This window comes from Lycorma delicatula, chromosome 2 (assembly GCF_047948215.1).
Source record: "Lycorma delicatula isolate Av1 chromosome 2, ASM4794821v1, whole genome shotgun sequence".
NCBI lineage: Eukaryota > Metazoa > Arthropoda > Insecta > Hemiptera > Fulgoridae > Lycorma > Lycorma delicatula.
The window spans coordinates 172727801-172751407 of NC_134456.1; the positions used below are offsets into that span (position 1 = coordinate 172727801).

At 29.1% G+C, this 23607-nt stretch overlaps 1 protein-coding gene across 1 annotated transcript in view; it reads right to left on the minus strand.

Moving 5' to 3' along the window:
• Nucleotides 1-23607, minus strand: part of LOC142320320 (lachesin-like) — a 732258-nt gene that overhangs the window by 217394 nt on the left and 491257 nt on the right. The window contains exons 2-3 of the mRNA XM_075358027.1: nt 22420-22572; nt 9014-9214 (exon numbers count right to left, since the gene is read on the minus strand). Of these exons, the coding sequence (XP_075214142.1) occupies nt 9014-9214; nt 22420-22572 (354 nt within the window). The remainder of the gene's footprint in view (nt 1-9013; nt 9215-22419; nt 22573-23607) is intronic.

Genomic DNA, 23607 nt, shown 5'->3' on the forward strand with positions numbered 1-23607 from the left:
AATTATAATTATAACGTTTTTAAAATTAGTCTTAACCTATTTTATTAAAAATATTCCATCATGAAGCATTGTAATTAAAACTACATCAAATAAAAATAGTTTGGAATACATTTATGTAAAAACTTTTAATTTATCATCTACGTTACCATCAAGGTTGAAAACTACTGCTAATCATTATAATTTCCAAAATATAATATTAAAAAATTTCTGATAGATTGATTGAAACGATAAAGATTAAGGCAAATTATAAAATAGCACATTGTTTGTTATGTGGGAAAAACATTTCCCAGTAATTTTTCACAGCTGTGTGTAATATACATTTAATATAATTACATATATAATATACATTTTTATAAGCTAATAAAATGACCTCGAAACGTTTAATTAAGTCCATCTCCTTTTCAAACTTCCTGGATATCCCTCCATATCATCTTCCGAATTTTTTAAAAATTTAATATAATCCACGACCTACCACCAAAAAACATTATACTAAGGTTAAACCGGTCCTGAAATACGAAGCCAGAAGTAAAATGAAATATACAATACTCACATACAAAAATTTGCAGCTTAAACATCAAGTACATAAAACGCAGAATATAATAGTGAAGGGGAATGATAATGTTTGATAGATAGCAATAACAAAATTAAAATCGTGATTGAAAGATTAAATGTATACAGAGATGAAAGTATAAAGTATAATTTTTGATCTTTATTTGGTTTTATAACAGGGTATTTATATAATTTTCTGAGAAAAAAAAATTGGTGTATAGTTTCTACATTAACAGGAGCGATTTTATTAATTTTTGAAAAATTTCAAAAACGAGTAGAATGATAATTTTGGAGTGCTGCGTCAAGTCGTGGCTGGATTTTATGAAACTTTTACTGGTGAATACATTTTTAGCTTTCCAGAAATTACATTAAAAAAAAAATTATGAGATTGAAAACTAAAAATGTATAAATAGAATTAACAAAATCTCTCCCAATCTTAAAAAAGATTATACAGTTTAAATCCATAATAGTATATATATTATAATCCATTATAATATTTCAAATTACTTTTTTCTAAATTAGGGTAAACTTAGATTACAGGACCATGCGGTAATAATTTTAAAATAGTAATTCTATACATTTCCTAATTTAACTTAAATTATCATAATTGTTATTATAACTTTATAAACAAATGCTTATTTGGACAAAAGTAGTTTCTTTGTCAATAATTTAAAAATAATTACGTTTTTTTCATACCCTGAAGTAATATTCGTAAAAGAGTTTTTGACAACACTGCATTACGATAAGAGAGATTAACTTAAATCAACGCTTAGTTATTTGTTTTATAAACCTTTATACATTATTTTTAGTTTGCTTTCTTAAAAAATATACGACGTCGTAAGGGTAATAATGAATTTTATCTTTGTTCCAGTAATCAGTAATGTTAACTTCTATTCAAAGCCCAATAAAGTTTCAGCTGCATTAATGCCATTTTTTACTCAGAGTTTGAAGGAGATAATGTGTGCTAAATTTAAAAAAAAAAAAAAAAATTGAGAAATAGTATCATTAAAATCTTCTTTGATGATAAAAGAAAATTTTTATAAGATTCTAACTTTAAATAGTTTTCACTCATGTACGGTGATTTTAAAGTTATTTTTCTCTATATAGGATGGTAGTCATCGTCTGTCAGATTCACGGGGTAATACATCTCTATCTTAAAATAAAATACGTACGCATAAATTTTCTAATTTAATACAAATTATCAAAACTATTAATTACTAACAAAATATTAATCTTTTCGTCGTCTTTCATCTGTATTTGTTTGTTATATCATAAATATTTTACTGTGATTAAGAATATTTATATTACAAAAAAGCAATAATTTTTAATCTTTCCCAATTCAATAAAAAAAAATAACGGGATAAAATTTTAGAATTAATCCATAGTTAATTAACAAGGAATGAAAATACAAAAACAGATAAGGAAGCTTCCAAGTTCTTTTAAAGAAATGCTGTTACTATAAGCGCCGAGTAAAGGGTTTTCTTCAATCTTCTTCAGTTTCCGTGTCTCTTAAAAGAAAAAAACTTTCTTCCCTCCGTTTAAGTAAAGTAAAGAAAAGAAAAGTTAAATAAATAAAGATTTTATTCCATTTTCTGCAAGAAGAAAATTTTTATATTTTTTATTATTATTTTGTATTAATTATTTTATTTGGAGTTAAGTAATGATCTTTTTAAAATTAAAATAATATAAAAATTAAATTACAAATTATTCCTTACTAAAAAAAAATCTTTTATTTTGTAAATGATTAATTTGTCACAAATGTTTTAAAGTTTGTGCGTGAAATATGAAATAGAAATTTTCTAGCGTCTTAAACATTCGTTCACTGAACGGGGTCATTCCGGATGAAGGCGAAATAGATGCAAACGGTGAAAAAAACAGAAATTCTAGAAATATTAAAACTTTCCTTTTTTGTCAGCGATTCTACCAAAAAAGGGCATCCATCGCACACACGTCAACAAACGATTACAATGACATGTTAAATATATCTTTGCTAGCTGTTCCTTTCTTAACGTAGAATATTCTTAACATAGTCTTAAATATTAAGACAGTTGTCACTACTTCATTTACCCAGAGTATTGCTCAGTAAACGGATTTTTCTTTATTTTGTTTAAAAACATATTATTTATAATAACTGAACATCTAGAAGTTCTCGTATGTGACTGTACTATAATATGATGTTTATCTTTCTGTGTATAGGATAAACTACCATGGTTTATTTATTTATTGCAAACATTATCAGAAATTTAATGTTCTACATGAAACTATACTTTATACCCAATACACTTTACACCAGTAGGTAACTTGAACTTACTTATTTGGCATAGCCAAATGGATAACGTAACTTAAAATTAATAAAAAACTGCTTTAATTATAATTATTATCTAACACTTAAAGTGTCATTACACTACGAATACACCTCCACACCACAGTAGTAGACAATGACAGTAATGGAAATGACCGATGAATCAGTCTAACGCAGAAGTTTAATGACGGGGAGAGCAGTTGGGTCAGCTATCGGCCTTGCTTTAATTACGTCATCTGTGTTATAGAAATGGTGTAAAAGCCATTCTAGTTCATTTGTTTCATTTTTTTAATCAATTATTTTAATAGAAATAATTTTTTCCTACTAGAAATAAACCAGGGATTAAGGTTCATTTGATGACAGATGATTGCGATACTTTTTAAACATTCTCAAAATTTCTATTTAAAAGATAAAAGTTGCAATTTGGGATTTTGTAAAACAAGGTAAAAAAATATTTAAACCAGAGTAAAAACCATTTGGTAGGCAATAAATATACAAGACCAGAGAAATCGGCAGCTACCCATCATCGCCAACGAACTAGTCAAAAAAAAATTAGTCTGGTGGAAACTATAATTTTAAAAATGTACATATTAAACAAAATTAATATGTTAATTTATGCGAACTTGAAAAATTAATTTAACAGAAGTGATGAAAAAACTTTACTGTTGAAGAACGATAGAGAACCAAATGCCTTCTTTTTAAAAATTAAAAATTTATTAAATTTTTTTGTGAAAGAATTCAATCGTAAAATTAAAAAGTTATCACTCTTTAATATAATTCATTCGGAAACACCTCTGATTGGTTTTGATTCATACTATCTTTATCCTTCTATAGATAAATTTTTATCTTATCCAACCAGTATAAGAGGCATGTATTATCATGAGGTGGGTGATTTTAGTTCGAAATTTCATTGGTTTTGTTTTATCAAGCTAGATTATGATTTTATTGGATTCCGCAAAACATCAAAAAGTTAACTGTTTTTTTTTTTTTTTCACTTTTAGCGTAGACACTGGTAAAAAAATTGTTTTATAGTGATAATACTCTTTATTGATTAACATTTCAATTTTTTATTTATGCATACCTTTTCTCAGCGGAACTAGTGATTGTTTACATATAAAATGGGCATTAATTTCATATTTTAAGTAAAATTTTTATAAATTGTTGTAGATCATAACCCTTTTTTAAAATTCGTATTATTAATTGTTAATTAGCATTGTTTAGTCAGTAATTAAGCAATTATTATTTCATTTTTAATTCATTTCTCATAGAATTACTAGCAGAAGTGACCTGTTAAATATCTGCTGCTATTCAATATAGTTGAATAGCAGCAGATTCTTCTGTGTAAAAAATTGCAATCACAAAAAATGGAGTCAACTTGTAATTTGCAGCATGGTGTTCAACACCTAAGGAGATATAAGGGGACAGGAAAGCACAGGCAACCAACGGAGATAATGGATCTTGTTACTACTAAAAGAAGGCTTAGAAGGAAGTGACAATATTACAAGAACCCTGTAGATAAAACAGCTTTTGTCAGAGCTGCCCCTATGTTGAAGGGGCTACTAAAGACAATTAAAAAAAAAACTTTAAAGATTATCTGAAAACCTTTCCCCTTCAAGTAAAGATGACGACTATTCACTGTGGAAAGCCACAAAAAGATTTCAACATCTACTCTCATTTCCACCTAGGCATCAAACGGATCATGGGCTTTGATAGGCCAAAAGGCCGATATATTTGCTGAACACCTAATTATAGCCTTTCAGCTACGTAATTTAAGGGGTGATGATGAAGAGGAAATACATGAATTCTTGAACCACCCGATTCTTCTGTATCTTCCTGTAAAGCCTTTTTCATCAACAGAAATTTAGCATGAGATCAGGAAGGAGAGGAATTTAAAGAAGGCTCTAGGTTTTCATTTACTTACCCCCAAATGCTACTTATGTTACAGTGTAAAAGTTTCTTGTACATAAAGTACCTATCATGGAATCATTCGCACGAAGTATTTTTAATAAGAGTGAACATTTTCGCAGATAATAAAAGTTCCAAATCCGGGTAAGTTAGTGCAAGAGTGTCTTGTACAGGCCTATAATCCTATTACCTGTTCTGTCTAAAATCTTCGAGACTCTTTCATCAAAGATTGAGGCCTGTTCTAGTGAAAGAAAATGTTATTCCTCAATTATGCTTTATTCAGTTTGCTTTCCGAAGTGGTCATTCCACTATTGAACAGACCCGTAGGATTGTTACTGTCATCAACCGGTGTTTAGAAGGGAAGAAATATTGTTCAGCTGTCTTTTTGTATGTCTAGAAGATTTTCGACAAGGTCTGGCTGCCTAGTCTACTTTATAAGCTGAAATCGAGATTGCCTCAACCAGTTTACTTGATCCTGGCGTAGTTATTTGGGTGGTCGTTTTTTCAGGTTAAATATAATCAGGAGGTGCCTTGAGTTTTTTTAAATTCGGTCAAGTATTTCTCAAGACTCAGTATTAGAACTGGTTTTGTATTAGATCTTCATTACAGATCATCCAACTTCCGACGTTGTCACTGTTGCTTCGTTTCCTGGTGACACGGCTAACGATAGCGGCCGAAGGTAACCCAACGCTAGCTTCAGATTAACAACAATCTGAGTTGGATCTAATCAACGAGTGGAAAATAAAATTTATTCAATCGGCGAAATCAAGTCATGTAACGTTTACAATTAGGAAAGATGACTCCCGACGAGTCCACCTGGATAGCATTTTTATCCCACATCTTACACCATACGGAATCTTGTTTTATGTCTGGACCGTCGTCTGAATTGGAAACTTTTTGTGAGAGAAAAAAGGAAGTAGCTGAACATTATGTTTAAGCAGATGTATTAGTTGCTTGACAGAAAAGCTCAGTTGTCATTGTCTAACAAACAGTTATGTACAAAGTACTTCTGAAGCCGTTATGAACCTATGGTATCCAGCTTTGGGGAACGGCATGCAAAAGGAACGTTGAAATTATCTAGCAGTTCCAGAGTAAATTAATTAGGAGCATAACAGAGGCGCCATGGTTTCGACGAGGTCCCCAAACATCTGGGATTGCCATACGTTTACGAGGAATTTCAACGATTCAGTTCAAAATATAAACTACGGCTTAAAAACCATGAAAACTGGATGTGAACTGACTAGATAATAGTAGGATATTAGACGCTTTAAACGACACCATGTCTTGGAAACTAGGAGATAATGTGTAGAAATTCTTTCCTCAATTGTAGTTGTCCATTTCATCATTTATTTTAAACTCTGTTGATTATGTTTTCCTTATTATTTTTCTTTTATATTGTCCTGTTTTATTTTTTTGATGATTAATCCACCATATGGACACTTGTGCTGTGAATATAAAGTGAAAACTTTACAGCGTTAAAAAATACCAAGTTTGACCGGGATTCGTTCCCGTGACCTAGGGCTGAAAGGCCGAGACGTCATCATTTTTATTTTTTGTTATGTTCTTTCATAGCGTTCTATTTTTAACTTTACTCACTGTATGTTGATCTTTGTATAAGAAACATATACAAGCTTGGCTTATATGAATTCCTTTTGAGGAGCTTGATTGGAAATTTTCTCTTTCACATATTTAGTTCTTATCTAATTTACTTATAGTTTTTATATGTAAAACTGATAGTAAATACAACTTAAAAGCAAAAAAAACGTTTATTTAAAAATTATAAATATGATGTAAACATAAATGGCTACAATTACTACTATTACAACACTCGGAAAATTGCGTAACCTAGTGTTTCTGGTTCAAAGAAAATTATGACTGGATTATACCACTTTTAATTGAAATACTTTTAATTCAAACTAAATTCTTATTCAAAGAATAATAGATCTTAAAAATAAAAACATAAAGAATTTTAGTGTTTAAAGTTGACCCACCGGGTTGGTCTAGTGGTGAACGCGTCTTCCCAAATCAGCTGATTTGGAAGCCGAGAGTTCCAGCGTTCAAGTCCTAGTAAAGCCAGTTATTTTTACATGGATTTGAATGCTAGATCGTGGATACCGGTGTTCTTTCGTGGTTGGGTTTCAATTAACCACACATCTCAGGATTGGTCGAACTGAGAATGTACAAGACTACACTTCATTTACACTCATACATTTCATCTCCTCATTCATCCTCTGAAGTATTATCTAAACGGTAGTTACCGGAGGCTAAATAGGAAAAAGAAGAAGTGTTTACAAATGATAAAATTATTCACTTTTTTATTGACTAGACTATCACATAATTCTTTGTTATATTAAATTAATAGAAAGATAAATTCCCAATATACTGTAACTAGTGGTAAATAGTATTAAAATTATGATTTTCAGTGTACACAGCCAAAGAATATAGTTAATATACTTTTGCAAATTTTAAAACATTTACTTCATTTTTTAAACGATTATAAATTAAATTAATAATAAATTAATTTTAAAATCATCAACTGATTATTACTAAAATGTAATTAGATTTTTAATTTTAACTTATAAAAGTCAAATAAAAATCACTACATACGTAGTAACTAATCCTTAATCTGATTGAAAGGAGAAACTTTCTTTACGTAATAGAAAATAATAATTAGATTCAGTCCATTTAGTTAGGGGAAGAATTAAATATAAGAAAAATAATATGTATGGGCTAAAATAACAATTTCCTCTTTTATTTAAAGTCGTTAAAAATATTATCACTATTTGTTAAAGAGTAATTTACAAATAAAATTATTTTTAAAATGAACTGAACCGATAATAAAACTTCTGGGATTACCTCAGTGGCTAAAGCACTAGCGAGCAGCTAAAGCAGCTCGCTTGCCTGTTCCGCTCAAGGTTGCAGGTTCACTTCCTAGCTAGTGTCTCAAAATTTTAGATGAACCAATTTCAACATTTCAACACTAATGAACTGAGTATTTGATACGAGATAGATCAGTAGCGATTCTTTTTTAATCTTAGATATTAGTAATTTTTTTTTTTTTTATTTATATGCTTATTATATTTACATTATTCTATCAAAGTCGGTCCCAAACGCATCCTGATAACGAAGGGTAAATTGCTGGTTATTTCTGGGTTTTGGTGGGGTCACTAATGTCGAGTAGGTGTTTTCATTAATACAGTTAGAACGCATTTTCAGAAAATAGCTGAAATTGATTCATAAATACTTAAAAGCCAAAATCTGTAGGATTCGCAGGAAGTTAAATTTAAATCGCGTAGGATAGAGCGCCCACAACAAAATCGAAAATATTCATTTTCCCTTGGAAAAAAAAAAGGAAAAAAACTTCGAAATTTAATTAGCAGATTAATTAAATATCGATTTCAGAAAAAAAATCCATCGGTTAGTCATAACAATATATCATTAAAAATCAACCAAACACGGATACAGTCTCTAATCTGCTTTTTCAGTTTTGAAAAGCTATAAAAATACAAAGAAACGTTTTGAGAGCAGTTTAATAATTCAAGGAGACAGTGAAGCCATAAAGTTCATGATAGCATCTTACCCTAAAATAAATCACAAAAAGCTACCATTGTGATGAATTCTTTGATCGGAAGAAATTTAATTTGAAAAGAAATAAATATGTAAGAAGGTAATAAAATGTAGCAGAAAAGTTAATATTATTAACATTTTTTATTAATTTAAATAAAATTTTAGAAGTAGAAAAATTATTAATGATTCAAAAAAGATATTTGAATCATATTTAAAACTACTATATTTAAAATCTACACGTACTTCCAACCGCTTTTAAAAGTTTAATCTTTTTGTTCATTAGATTACCTAGATAATATAGATTCCGCATGCGTTTAAAACATCAAAAAAGTTGCATAAAATAAACAACTAAGGAAAACAGTTTTGCAGCAGTTAATTACAGGGCACACTGAGACATCAGTAGACAAAATCAGAAATACATGCGGTAATCTGTTGCAATCTAAACCATATAAGACAAAACAAAATTTTTTCTCGCGACTTTCTCACTGTTAATATAGTTCTCCGCAGTAGAACATTTTAATGTAACAGCATTCGGTCGAGTTTCATAAAGTAATTAAAACTGAAACAAGTAAAGTTGTAAGCAGTAAGTCGTTTAACGCAAAACAGAGAGAATGATCAACAGAAATTGACTTCTCATTGACCATCAAAGAAACCAATTATTTGTCTATAACTTATAATGAATGTACTTACCAAGTATTTCCACTGTATGAGTGATCTCCAACGGGTGAAGAGTTGCAATCTGACAAACATAATCGCCACCATCTTGCGTTTGAACGTCTCTTATTTCTAAGTTATAACCTTCGACTAGTCTGAATCTATCATCTGGAGTTACTTTAATATTACCGGCAGTAAGGATTGCGATACCTCGTTTCCACGCCAGTAAATATGAACCTGTTGAAAAAAAAATCATTTGTGTATACATAAATATTATTTTTAATACATAATTATACTTAATGGTGTAGTAAAACTAAAAAGTGAAAATATTTTAACAGACATTTGACATATTTCGGTACATATTTTGAAAATCAAATACCACTGTTATAATAAAATGTTACTCGTATTTGATTTGTAGATTTTGTGGTCTGTAAAAATAATAATATAATTAATTATACGTATATATTAGTCAAAATTATCAAATATAATTCATGATCATCTTTTACGAAGCAATAAACTTTCCTTTTTCTATGTTATAACAAAATACAGATAATACGATAATTTTCAAATCTGGTATTTAGAGCAAACTTTCGATTAAAATCACGAAAATTTGTTTAAATATAATTTTTCCATGTGAGGATCTTTTATGTAAACAGTATTGAAAACAACGTAATTATTTTTTTATTTATAATTCTTATTTAAAAATTAGGGTGAATACTTTAAGTTCAAATAAATGAAATAAATCAAACGAATCAAATGAATCATATTACAAATGAATGAAGTGATAGCAAACGTCCCCGTACCAAAACAGTATTTATTCACTCTTTCCAATTTTCATTTCTGTGTATTTAAACTCATTAGGGTAAAAACTATAGGCGTATAATTATTTTTTCTCATAAAAATGAAAGACAAACTACTCAAAGATTGCAAACATCCAATAATTATTTTATATATTGTGTTTTTACAATCATCAAAACATTCGTCAGCTATTCATGGAAAATTTATATTCGAACTGCTAAATGATAAAAGAGGCCAACTTAAAATTAATAATAGCTTAAACTTCAGCATCCAACGAAATTATCTGGAAAATTATGGACAGCAAAAAAAATTGTCCGTATAAAATTCCTCATCATTTTTTCAAATGTATTTAAGAGCAGATACGAATGAAGAATTTATGCTTGTTATACGCTTATCCTGATGCAATATTGAAATACGTGAAATAAAAAAAAAAATACATAGAACACCACAGTGCAAAATTCGGTTAACCAGAGTTGATTCTAATGTCGCTTGTGAGACAATAAATTTTCATTTAAAGCAATTCCATTCCAAATCTAACATATAAGGTAACCCACCGGATTGGTTTAGTCGTAAACTCGTCATAGATTAACTGATTTTGAAGTCGAGAGTCGAGGTTTAAATCTTGATAAAAGTTGCTTTTATTTGAATTTGAATACTAGATCGAGGAGACCGCTGTTCTTTGGTGGCTAGGTTTCAATTTACCACACGTCTCAGGAATGGTCTAGCTGAGACTGTACAAGACTACACTACATTTACACACATACATATCATCCTCATTCATCATCTGAAGATAATACCTGAACGGTAATTCCCGGAGACTATTACCGGAAACACGCCTATTCGTTTATTCATAAGAAATAAACGTACACTAGTACTTACTGATTTCATACTTCGCTCATTTTTTACTGAGTTTCATGAACTTAGTTCTAAAACAAAAATTAATTAAGAATAGAAAAAAATCTAAATTATTGAATTAAATTGTGGAAGTTTCAAGTGCCAAAAATTATCATGCTAATACAATAAGTTGTATTAGCAATATCGTAAGCAGTTTTCCAGAGTACCGGAAAAGACAGATTCATAACTGTGGAGGTATTGTATCCACACGTTTTCATTTTTTTACTTTTTGAAACAAGAAGTAAAAAAATAAAAATAAAAATATATTTAGTAATGTACCAAGAAAGGCACGAAGAAATATAATAGTTTAATAAACAGTTTTAGAGAAAACTGTTAAGTTTAAAATAGAATAATAAATTTAAAAGTGAAGTAATTAATTCGCAACTCTTAAGAGAAAGATTAAAAATTATAGGTGAAAAGGAAATTCTAAATATTGGTAGCTTAAGTCTATAAGAAACCTCTTGTGTAACAAAGATAGTAGCTGCCATTTTGAGAGAGAAAATTGCATGAAATATCGTTATAGTCTGACGTTCAGCCTAATAGCATATCATATAGCAAAGTTATGTAAATTTCAATAAACTCTTTTGACCTAAAAAAAAAAAAAAACATTTTTTTCTGTGTTCTGTCATTAACACGTAAATAAAGAAACAATTTCAAAAGATCGTGTTGAAACAAGGCTTTACAATAAAAAAGAGAAAAAATATATTTAAATTTTCGAATTGTTGAGAAAGAGCGCATCATATTCCTTCATTTTCTAACAAAATAGTAAAAAATACAGTCTTAAGATTGGAAATTTAACATTCCAATTTAAGAATTATAATAAATTAGGAAAATATTATTGGTTTTAAAAAACTAAGAAATCATACATGGAAGATCTTTGTTGTTTAACTGGTCGTAGATAGTTAAGAATGTTGTTTGGCTTTTTTTAAACACCCCAGGAGCGTCATTTTTATTAAAAATTAGTCCTTAATTAGTTTAGCAATTTTTTTTCACGTCAATATAAATTGACATACATTAACTCCTATGTTAACTTTCTATAGTCCGTAAGTTATCGATAGTAAAATCCGCAAAGCAAGCCAATTCTTGCATATATTCAGGAATATTTATATAAAATATGTAGGCTTTTTTTTTGCAAACTCATCATCAGCTACATATTTTACTAACGATGATATACAATCCTTGTTTTATGAGAAAAGGAATTCATTATTAAACAGAGTAATCAATTTAAAAGTCTTCAATGAATTTTTAATCGTTTTTCATTTCTAAATAATCTCTTTCTATGTTAAAAAGTTTAAATACTAACATGAGCCCAATAACTTTAAATTATTTTACTCGGTGAGAATACGGTCAACTTCATTATTTTTTATGGGCAGAGATGTTACTTGACAGTGAATTTTATTATAAAATTTAAATTGTTAGTAATCATAACGATACACTATCTATCCTGTCATATTATTTCATATTTAATGTATATTTACATGTTATATCATCTTTTAATACATATTTCATATTTAAAATTTAAAGATATAATACCACTAACGTGAATTTAAAATATCTTTCAGAGTTAGAATACTATGATTAGGCAACAAAAATAGAATATTACAAATTTAATAAGTGACTATAAAACAGTAATAAAATACTGTAATTAATGCTTTATCGCTTTAACTAGAATTTTTGCTAAAACTTTGTACACAAAGTTTTTCTTATCACTTGCAATCAATACAATTATTCCATAATAGATATTTATTAACTCCTACAGTTACACAAGTATCATTTTTACTAAGATATTGTTATTGAATTTAATTTGTCCCGTTATATTTATTCAGCGATTCAGATATTTTTTCCATACATCAGTTCATGATTTAGCGAATCATCACCACCTTAATAAACTTTGAATTTTGATACATTGAATACCGAACAGGTTACCGTTCACAAACAGGAAAATAATATATTTACTAAAGTGTTTCTTGACGTTTACTAAAAAATGTAAAAAAAATGTGAATTATGGGGTTTATCAATCCAGTTACTTTGTCTTGGTCATCACAGTGAATACTGCTGTAAATTGCATTAATAGAAACGAATATAAATAAAGTAAACCACGTACTAAGTAAACCAAGTACTACCACTTTTATCATTACGTATTCTGTACTGCATCCCAGTTAATAACATTTTATCGAAATATATTTATAGGTGTAGGTTTACATTTTCTTTTTATGAAAGATATCAGATGACAGAAAATGTATAAAATTATTATTCTTTGTTTAACAAAAATAATAATTCTACGCAACATAACAAATGGACTGAAAAAAAGTCTTTTTTATTTACTAACTATAATTACGCGTAGTTTGCAATGATCTGATAGCAATGTAAAAAAAAAAAACTGACATCAATGAAATAGGAAAAATCAATGAAAACAGAACGTAAAGGGAAGTAAAATCTGATACACTGGATTTAAACCCGAAAAAACACATGGAAAGAGTAGCAGGTTTCAGTGATAAAAAAATATATGTAAAAATCCAGAAAAAAATTATTACTTCCATATATGAATAAAAAAAGTTAAGGTTCGATTAATTTAAATTACAAAAAAAATAATTTCATAATTAATAAAATAATATACTTAATTTGCTAGAAAATGAAAAGAACAGAAAAGTTAAGTTATTGTTCCAGCTAAATGAGTACCTCCAACTAAATTGCTTAGTTTTTATTTTATCTCACTTTCACACGGCTCGTTGAGTATTAAACATGGAAAATTGTTTTAACTTTTATCTTTTAATTGGGTCCCCGTGGCACTGTGACAGAGCAATCTAGATTTTAGATACACTGCTACTTTTATTATTGAGTTCACTGCTTAACTCGTTTCTCAAAGAAACGGCTCACGTACTTAAATTCCTTATTATCCCATAAGTGTGTGAAGTTATAAAAATAAAAATTAAACAATATTTATGAAGTTAAATAAATTGTTTAATGAACATGAAGATATCAAAAAATATAATTTTAAAAGAATGAAGATGAAATTGCTAAATAATATTAATTAAAATAATGTATTAAATGAATACAATGCATTTTTTCGTTATACACTTTTACTTAAAATCAGTTGCCCAAACCAAATACAAAACTATAAGTAAACCAATAACGCAATAATGACAAGAAACAGAATTCAGTGATACATCCAAAGACAATACAATAAGGATCTGAACAAAGCATAATACAATTAAAAGTACAACGAATAAAATATAACTAAAAATGCACACAAAAGTTCGTAATAAAGTTCACATAAATCAATAAGTAATGAAACAGAGCAAAAAAGTTAAACGGTCAAAACAACAGTTAAAGTGGCAATAAAACAAGAACTACAATATTTACCGCACATCAGTCGCAAGATCCAATATGTGCTACCTTGTCAGTCGTCCAACATCTTCGCTGTTATTCAATAGGTTAACAGCTAGACGGTTTTCATGACGTTAAGGTTAAGTATATACTTTAAAATTAACCGGTAAATTTCTTCACAAATAGGTAATCGTGGATCACCTTGTACTTTGCAAACCATGGCGCCTCCGATATGTTCCTCAGAACTTCGATATGGAACCTTTGCATGATATTGATGTTGCTGCTATTGCTTGCCATAGTCCAAAGCTGTATCCCGATAGACCAATATTGGCTTTAAGAACGCCTTATACAACAGTTTATTTACTTAACGACAACATGACCTCCTTCCTAGTAACCAGTTCAATTAAATATTTAATTGCTCTCTCTTCTCTCTAATGCGATATTTTTCATGTCAGGCAGCGGTCCAAATGAAGTCCAAGGTATCGTACGTTGTCCAAATGTAAGATGTGAACTCCAACTAGTCAGACTCATAGGCAGTCTCCCCTCCTCATCGCAAAGTCACATGATTCGATTTTGCAGTATAACCAAGGTACCTTCCATTTAGCTACCCATTCACTGAGAAGGTCTCTGATTGCAATTTCTCCGACGCTACTATTGGGTCAACGTCAACAGCCATAATCATAGCATCCTCAGCAAAGGATGCAAGAAGACCGTGCTAGGAAAATCAACAGTGTAAACTGAATATAAAACCATGCCCAAGAGTGAATCTGTGGAACCGCCGACTTGGTATCAGAAAAGCCTGGTAATTCTTGGCCATACTTAACCTGTGAGAACCGTTCATGAAGGTAGTTGCGTAGTAGCAAATAATATGGTTTAGGCTGGCTGATCTTAAACTTTTAAAGCCGAACAGGCAACCCCATCTTATCGAAAGCCCGTGGGGTAATAAAAGAAAAAATCGCCGAGCAATATTCCTTTCTTTCTAAACAGCGCTAATGGCATCGAAAATTCTATGAGTTTGTTCAGTGCTGGAATAACCACTAAGGAAACAAAACTGGTGATTATGAATCCCCACCCTTCTAAAAATATGTCCAAAGAAGAGCCTCTCAAAAATCTTACACAGATTCGGGAAAAGACTGATAGGTCTATACGAAGATATATTTTCTACAGGTTTACTCGGTTTTGGGACCATCGTTATTTATGACACCATCCATTCCAATGGGAATGCGTTGTTTGAAGGGTGCCGCTGAAGAGGCGTATTACGTATTCGATGGCCCTAAATGACAAGATAAGCAGTATCTTAAGAGTTATTAAATCAAACCCAGAAGACTTCTTTAAACTTCCTACTTCCTCGATCGCTAGCAACACTTCTGCATTTGTAAAACGCTGTGTATATAGAGATAAAGAAATCGGGCTATCAAAGAAGTTATAAATCTATCCATCTGCTCTCCTCATCTCATTCTGCCTAAATATCTTAGTTAGGTGTTCAGCAAATAGTTCTGTCTTCTGACTTTCACTACGAGCCATCCAGTCGGTAATCTTAAAGGTGGAAATGAGAGCGGAGGCAAACAAACTTTCTTCGTGACTTTCCACAACGAATAGTCATCTCTACTCGAAGGGGATAGACTTTCCATGTAGTGTTTGAACGTCTCGTTCTTGATAGTCTACCAGCAATTTTAACTTACAAGCACACCTGTTCATCATCAGGCCTCATGTATAATTTCCATCTTCCCTGAAATCAACTTTTAGTGAAAATAAGATTCAATATTTCTCTTAGATGATCGTGCTTTCTCGACCCCAATGCTTCCCCTCGAGAGTCGATCTAGACAAGGTCAGTTGCCGGGTAACTTCTTCGATGTCAAATGGACATCTCTAAGGAATTGCTGCTCTAGGCAGCCCGTCTACCAAACAGCTTCGTTATGACTCCCAGTCTATGTAGTTATTATGCAGTACTGGGGATTCCTTCTTTTTTATAACCATCGTGCTTACGGTCAACAGAACTGGCGAATGATCGGATGAGGAATCATAATTATTCTCAATATCTGTCTAAAAAAGAGAAACTCCCAAAAATCTAATACGTCAGGCACCTTCGTTACATCTATAGGCCAGTATGTAAGCTGCAGACCAGAAATTACAATGAGACGCAGATTGTCAGTACTATCCTTAAAGGCCCTCCGTCGAGTCGTTATAAGTAGAGATCACCAGAATACATGCTTCGTCTTCCCTCCACCACATGCTTATTCTCGTCGCCCCCCCACCACACTAAAACGGGGACCCAGAATGCCGAAGAATTCCGAAAACAAGTCATCTGTGATCGCATGACGAGGAGGACAGTAAACTGTTGATATTACAATAGTTCCAATCCAGTTCAATATTTTAATCGAGATCGCTTGAATACGGTCCATAATAATAAAACTTGGAAGTAGATGATGTCTTAAAGTATTGTTAACGAGAACTGCATTACCATCCGTTTATTATTGTGCTCTACCATCCGGGTGATTATAGTAGAACATGTAAGCTCTAACACAGAAATAGTCACGTTCAATGGTTTTTTTATACTAGGTTGGCAAAATAAGCTTTTCTAAATTCATTTTAATAACACAGATACATTTTTTAATGAACTTCTACGCTAATTAAAGTAGTAAATACAAAAACGTTTATGAGGAAGCTAATGAGAAACAACTGTGAGTAAAATCTAACGAATTTTTAATTGCTTTCCTCAAAGTGGATAAAAAAACCGGTTCTGCTTATACCAATACGTTAAAGAATATCAATCTTTAAAATTTACCGAAAAAAACACGCGAAAAGTAAAGAGGATGCGTTTCGCCTTATTCAAGTAACGTAGTAAATCATTTCTATTCCAAATAGTTTGTGACTGCTACATAATAATGCAGCGGCCACAAACTACCATTAACTAACGATTACAGTATTTTGAAGTATGTAAATAAACAAATCATAAAAGATTTCATTACAATAATGACTGTAAAAAGATGATCATTCAAAAACATATATATGTTTCTTAGGTTGGGTCGAAATTTATACAAAATAGAAATACAGGTATTATAGTCAATAATAGAAAAAAAGAGAGTTACTGTCATAGAGTATGGTAGTCTTTTTGAAGTAATCATTAAGTAAGAATTCACGGTTATTTTAAGTTTCCGATTCGAATAGATATTTACGAAAAAATAAAATAAACAAGATTAACAATGAAAAATGTAGAAACAAATTTAATAACTTCAGAGAAATATATGTTTTCGGTTTAGCCTACAAATATATGTTTGCACATTAATCAACATTTACAAAATATTGTTGAAAATTTGTAATCTGAAGATAAAATGTGTTTCTGGAAGGAGAGATCAGTGAAAAGGGAATACAATGTAATTCATGTAACCTAAATTAATTTTAGCAGGCATTCAACCATATTAATACGTACTTGGGGAAAACTATGGGGAAAAAATGATTTTCTTTCACATTTACTAGCGGACACTCGTAGTAAAAACCGAATACCATACTTATTCTGGATTTGATTTGGACGGGAACTGAAGATAAATAGAATAAAAAGTGGCCCATAGTTTTTTTGATGTTGTGGTTGATGAACTAATAATTAATGTTAGCGATGATTCGTCGTCAACGCCAACTTCTGGGAGTGAAGAAGAATCGGATATTACGCAGGGAATTCAGTGTTTGTCGCACACTGACAGAGATTAAAGTAAGCAATTTTCTTAACGTTTCTAAGAGGTCAGGTTTTGTTCAAATTATATATTTTACCTATTAAATTATTTTTAATAACATGGTAGTTATTGTTTGGGATATTTTTTCGTAGGTTTTATTATATTAAAAATTTTGTGAGGAATAAGTTTAGTATAAAATTAAGTACAAAATCAATATAAATTAAATAAATTATAGTAGTAATTAGAATTATAATAAAAATAATAATTAAATAAATAAAGTGTAAAGCGAGTATAAAATTTTGTGAGGAATAACAAAAAATTTTAAGTTTAATATGAAAAACTATTTTTTAGGCATACTGTTCCACAGCCCTCTGCCGTCTGCAGTGTAGCGATGCGATACCTCCTGCTTAGAATGAATAGAGAGTAGAATGTAACGTTTTGCTCTCCTATAATTTTAAGGCGTTACAAATGCCCTTACTTTTTTCGCATTCTTTTGGATGACTGTTTACTGACCAACAATGTTCAACTCACCTTTAAGATCTTTGAATGTATTCATAATTCAAATGTTGTCATTCTATCCATCAAGTTTTTCTTTAGTTCAGGGTTCCGTTTCTGAATCTCAAATTAGGTCCCTGTAGCAGACGAATAGTAGTAATCTACTCTTAGGACTAAAAATTATTCATTGAGAAAAAAGAAAAAAAACATAAGCATTCGTTTAACACCAGAAACGGAAGTAAAATCTGTACAAAAGTCAGTTATGCTATTACTGAAAAATAAATATTTTATAAGACATCATTTTTTGATAGAAAGATATTAAGAAACAAAAACTCATGCTAAAAGGCTCATTAATATCAAGAACCCAATTTATTGTAATAATAGAAATAAGCACGATTTTCACCATTAATATCAGGCAAGCGTATTTACAGTTAAATATTATTTAATATATATATACATAAATATTCTACAACAATTTAGTTTAATCGACGTTGAAATAAACTTAGTATACCTTAATTCACATAATACTGTAAAAAAAAGACATACTCTCGAATCAAGGGGTGACTACCAGCCAAGCCGGGATTTATTAACTTTACCTTACATAAACTGCGCCCTTTTCTTAAATTTATCGCTTCCATTAGGTAATGCAAGGCTTACATCATTGTTTAAAGCGACAAAATTGTACAACAATGTACAGTAAATGTGCAATAAAACTTGCCTTCTTAATATAGTAATAATAGTATGAACTCAATAGAAATAAATTTTATTTCTCACTCCTTAATTTTGTTTTAAGACAAAAGTAATAAACCTTTTTTTTTACATAAGACGTTTGTGAGAAAATTAAAAACAAAAGCACTGGAATTTCTTGAAAATTTAGTATAAATTTTCCGAAAAAAAAATTATTAAATATTAGGAGACTTAAGAAGAAAGATTGAATGAGCATATATTTCGGCTGTAACTGATGATAAATCAGTTTCATTTAAATTGCTTTTTATTCATTAATATGAAAGTATTATTTGTATGAAAGTATTTTAATATGGTATTGATATGAAAGTATTATACGTGATTACAAAAAAAAAACCATCTAAATATTATCTTAACAAACAAGCCAGAAAATAAAAACTTATGAAATTCATATTTCCAAACCCTAATCGCACTGTTCATTAGAAAAAGTTAACGTTTATCTCTCTCACTTTCTCTCTTTTCTCTGTTAATTGTATTTAAGTTTTTAAGAAACTCATCTCATTAATATGAGAAACTATTAACATTTTAACGCTTGCTGTTGGTTAATTTCATTCTCAGCCTTCTCGTAAAATTATGTAAAAATAATAGTTAAAAAAAATTAGAAAGATGTAATTTTTAAACATATTTGCATTAAAATAGTGTTCTACGGTACCGAAATACGTACAATAAAAAAATCTTTTAAATGCTAAATCAGACTGTTGTCTTCTAAGATAAATTAGAGAAGAAAATGTTTTTAGCACAATGTTGTAAAATTGTCAAAGTTGATTGATAGATCATTTATTAACAACTATAGATATTGTTTATTTTTTAGTGCATGTTTATGAGAGAAAAATTTTAGGATACTAAAATTAAATATAAAATTGATAATTTAATATGGAATATTAATTAATTCCATATTTAATTAAAATTAAATATGGAAATTGTGGCATATGACGTAAATACTCAAGTCAAAAGGCCAAAAATCCAAATATTTGTAATACTTTCTTTTAGAAATTTATTAACTATTTAATGAGAAATCATGTAGATGTGGTAATGACAAACAGATAATTTAATTGGAGTCAAAGACTTAGGATAAACCAAAACTCAGCGTTGACATTCTACTGAAACTGACGAAAATATATAATGAAAGTTAAAAAATTGTATAGTATAGTATAACTCATGTTTATGAGTATTGTACAGTCTCTAAGAAAAAATTATAATTTTCCAATAGTTTTTTTATATTTTTATTGAAAAAAAGTTACCTCAATAATATTATCGTTTAAAATCAACTTAATTTAGTTTCTGTATACCACATGTATTTAACAGATGGATCATCGGGACTGAAATAACGGTTGATTAAGTTTAACACATTCAAAGAACGCAACAAATTACAAAAAACATGGGAGCAACAGTTATCACTTCATGAAAACAGAACCAAGTCTGTTTTCCCATATCTGCCACATAATAAAATTTTAACAACATAAACGAATAATGAAAATGATTGTGTGTCCCTAATATTGTATTAATGTATTTGCCAAAAAGATTAATCATTGTTTATATTTTTAGATGTAATTCAGCTAATAAGAACAAACATTTTTAATTAAAATTGATGGAGGCGGTCATTAAGAAATTTCAAAATTTACCAGAAGAGCTGTACACAGAAAAAAGACTAGCGTAAAATGCATAATTAAAATTCTTTTTAAATAACAAAACATAAAAATAACAAATCGATATGGTCTAGTAGTAAATTCGCTGTCGGAAATCAGCTGATTTCGAAGTCGAAGTTCTCAGGTTTAAATCCTAATAAAGATAGTTACTTTTATTCGGATTTGAACACTAAATCGTGGATACCGGTGTTCTTTGGTGGTTCGGTTTCAATTAACCATATGTCTCAGGAGTATCGATCTGAGCTTTTTCAAGACTAAAAATTTACCAGTACAGTCACATTACACTGATAAGTCGCTAATGACTCATTGTCAATGCAACTATAAATAAAAGTATTAAAAAAAAGAAAGAAAAAAAATTAAATATTTATATATTATCTGCATAGATCATAAGCTGGATAAAAAATTAATAAATTGTTACATCGGGACAGACTAGCAAAGTGGAACAAACATTAGTATGTAGTAAGGTAATTGGTATTAAATTTCCATACAGTAGATATTTATTAGTTATATTTTTTAATAATTATTTATTTTATGATCAAAATAATAATTTTATTTTATTTGGAAGTTAAATAACCGTCAATAAACATGCAAATGCCAATTTTAATGAAATGTATAGTTCAAAGTAATAATATCTATTGTTCAATTGATGGGGAACCCTCATTTAAAAAAAAAATAAAATATAAGAAAGGGTAAAAACAAATCGGAAAAATGTTTTTATTGATTGGATTCAGGATTGGTACACGGTTGTGAAACGCCCATAAGGGTCAAGCACAAGCTTTGACAAAAGAGAACTTATGCCGACGGTACTCTTGGGTTCGATCTGTCAATCAAATGTGAGTGCGGGTAAGCAGGCAGGACATTGGTGTTTTTCGTTTTATTTCGAGAGTTGATTTATCGAGGTAGAAAAGTTGGTCGCGACGGTCTCCTGCGTGAATATTTCATGAGAATGCAGGGTATAAATCTGCACAAGCTCTAGGGGGCTAGTTCTACTAATTGCAGAGTGTTGCTTGAATGCCAGTCTTATTCTTAACTCTTATTCCCCATTTTACCATTATATATTATATTCCCTTCTACATCAAAACACACACATACACACACTTTTTCTAAATAAAGGATTTTTGTTTTAAAAAAAAAACTAAAAGTTTCATTGCCACTGTAGACATAATACAATAAAGATTATTTTTTTATTAACAATATTATTGTAGTCCATTCAAAAAAAAAATATATATATATATTACTTAATTTAAATATTTTGTTAAACATAATATTACTTTAAACAACCCACGGTTAAAAATGAACTTTTAATTAGTTACAACTCAATTTTCAGCTAACAAGAGATGATCATCTACCTAAAATAAAAAAAAAACAATTTTTCAGCAATTAAAATTTATTAAATTATATATTTATGCTGAAATCACAGGTATTGTAATTTTGGGGAATGTTTTTAAAAGTATAATCACGAAAAATATTACTAAAAGACTTAAAAAAAAGGTGAACAGAATCTGAAAAATCAAGAAATAAATTTAACCTTACCATTCGGAACACCAATGTTATGTCACAATTTAAGTTAACTTAGTATGTATTATAATTCCTAAATTAAATAAAATATTTATAAGAAAGTAATAAATACTCATTCATGACAGTATTTTATTCTATATAAAGAAAATTTACGTTTTACACCAAGCTTTCCCGTTCAAGATTTTATTATTTTGTCCATTTATGCTAATATGTGGAAGTTTTAAATTTCACTTTCAAAGCTCTCAATGAATAATAAAAATCATCTCTTACGATCTATTAATTCAAACGAACAATCGTTATCATAATGAAAATACTAAAGTTATGTTTAAGTTCACCAAAATCCATAACTGACCTGCATTTTGTACTTCGCAAGGGAGAACAATAGTATCTTTTGTAACCACTCGAAATGTTCGACCAGTTGTTGAAAAACTAGGACTTTCAGTTGCACCCACGCTGTACTCTGGCCCATTACTTTGGATTGAGCCTGACGGATTACCAGGTTCCCCTAAAACAGAACACGTCGATTTATTAAAATAACGGTATGTAAATACAATAGTTGACGATAAATAGTTACATAAAATATTACATAATTTAAACGATTCATTTAATGAATTTCTAAAATAAAGTCAAATATATTTCAGAACATTGGATATTAAAATGATATAAAAAATTATAAATAATTTTATATTACACATGAATAATTTATAATTAATTTTCTATTTTTATATGGTATTTATAAATACTACCTTAATTTTATGTAGTATTTATGGTATTATCTTTATTTATCATATATTATTTAAAATTATTTTTCCAGATTTTGAGTAAAAAAAATTAATTTAAAATAAACTTCTAAAAATATTTCTTACTCAGATAACTAGAAAATTTAATTAAGTTAAAACGCCAAAAACAGTTTCAATAAACAAATTTAAAAAAAAAATTATTTTTTTAAAAGAAGAAAATAATTTCAATGATTGTTAAAAATTAAGTGAATATTTTTCTATATGAATAGATATTTATTTGTTTTTAGCACATTAAAATATATATATATATATATATATAAAAGTACAGTGTTAAATGAAACAGAAAACAGATTAAAATTAAAAATTATATTAATAAAAAAATCTGTAGACATCACAATATATTGTAACAATAATTTACCAAAATTGAAATATATTTTAAGTAAATTAAGGATCTTCCAACATCAATCATAATAAAACAAAACGCAAAATGGATGAAATAAATGTTTCTTGGTATGTGATTATATCTTCTTGAAATAAAATTAAGAGAAACACTTATAAAAAGGAAAAAGAAATAGATTTTAAATTTAACTAATGCCATGGCAAGAAGACATTATTTTTTTACTTTAATGTTAAGAAAACTTGAAAAAAATAAACTTTTTAAAAATCTCATACTAGATAAATGAAAGCGTGCACACGCACATACACCTATTTTTTAAATCACCTAAAAAAGAAAAAAATCAATTTCATTAGATTTTCTCGGATTAACCTTATCAAATTAGAATTTATATTATTAACAAATA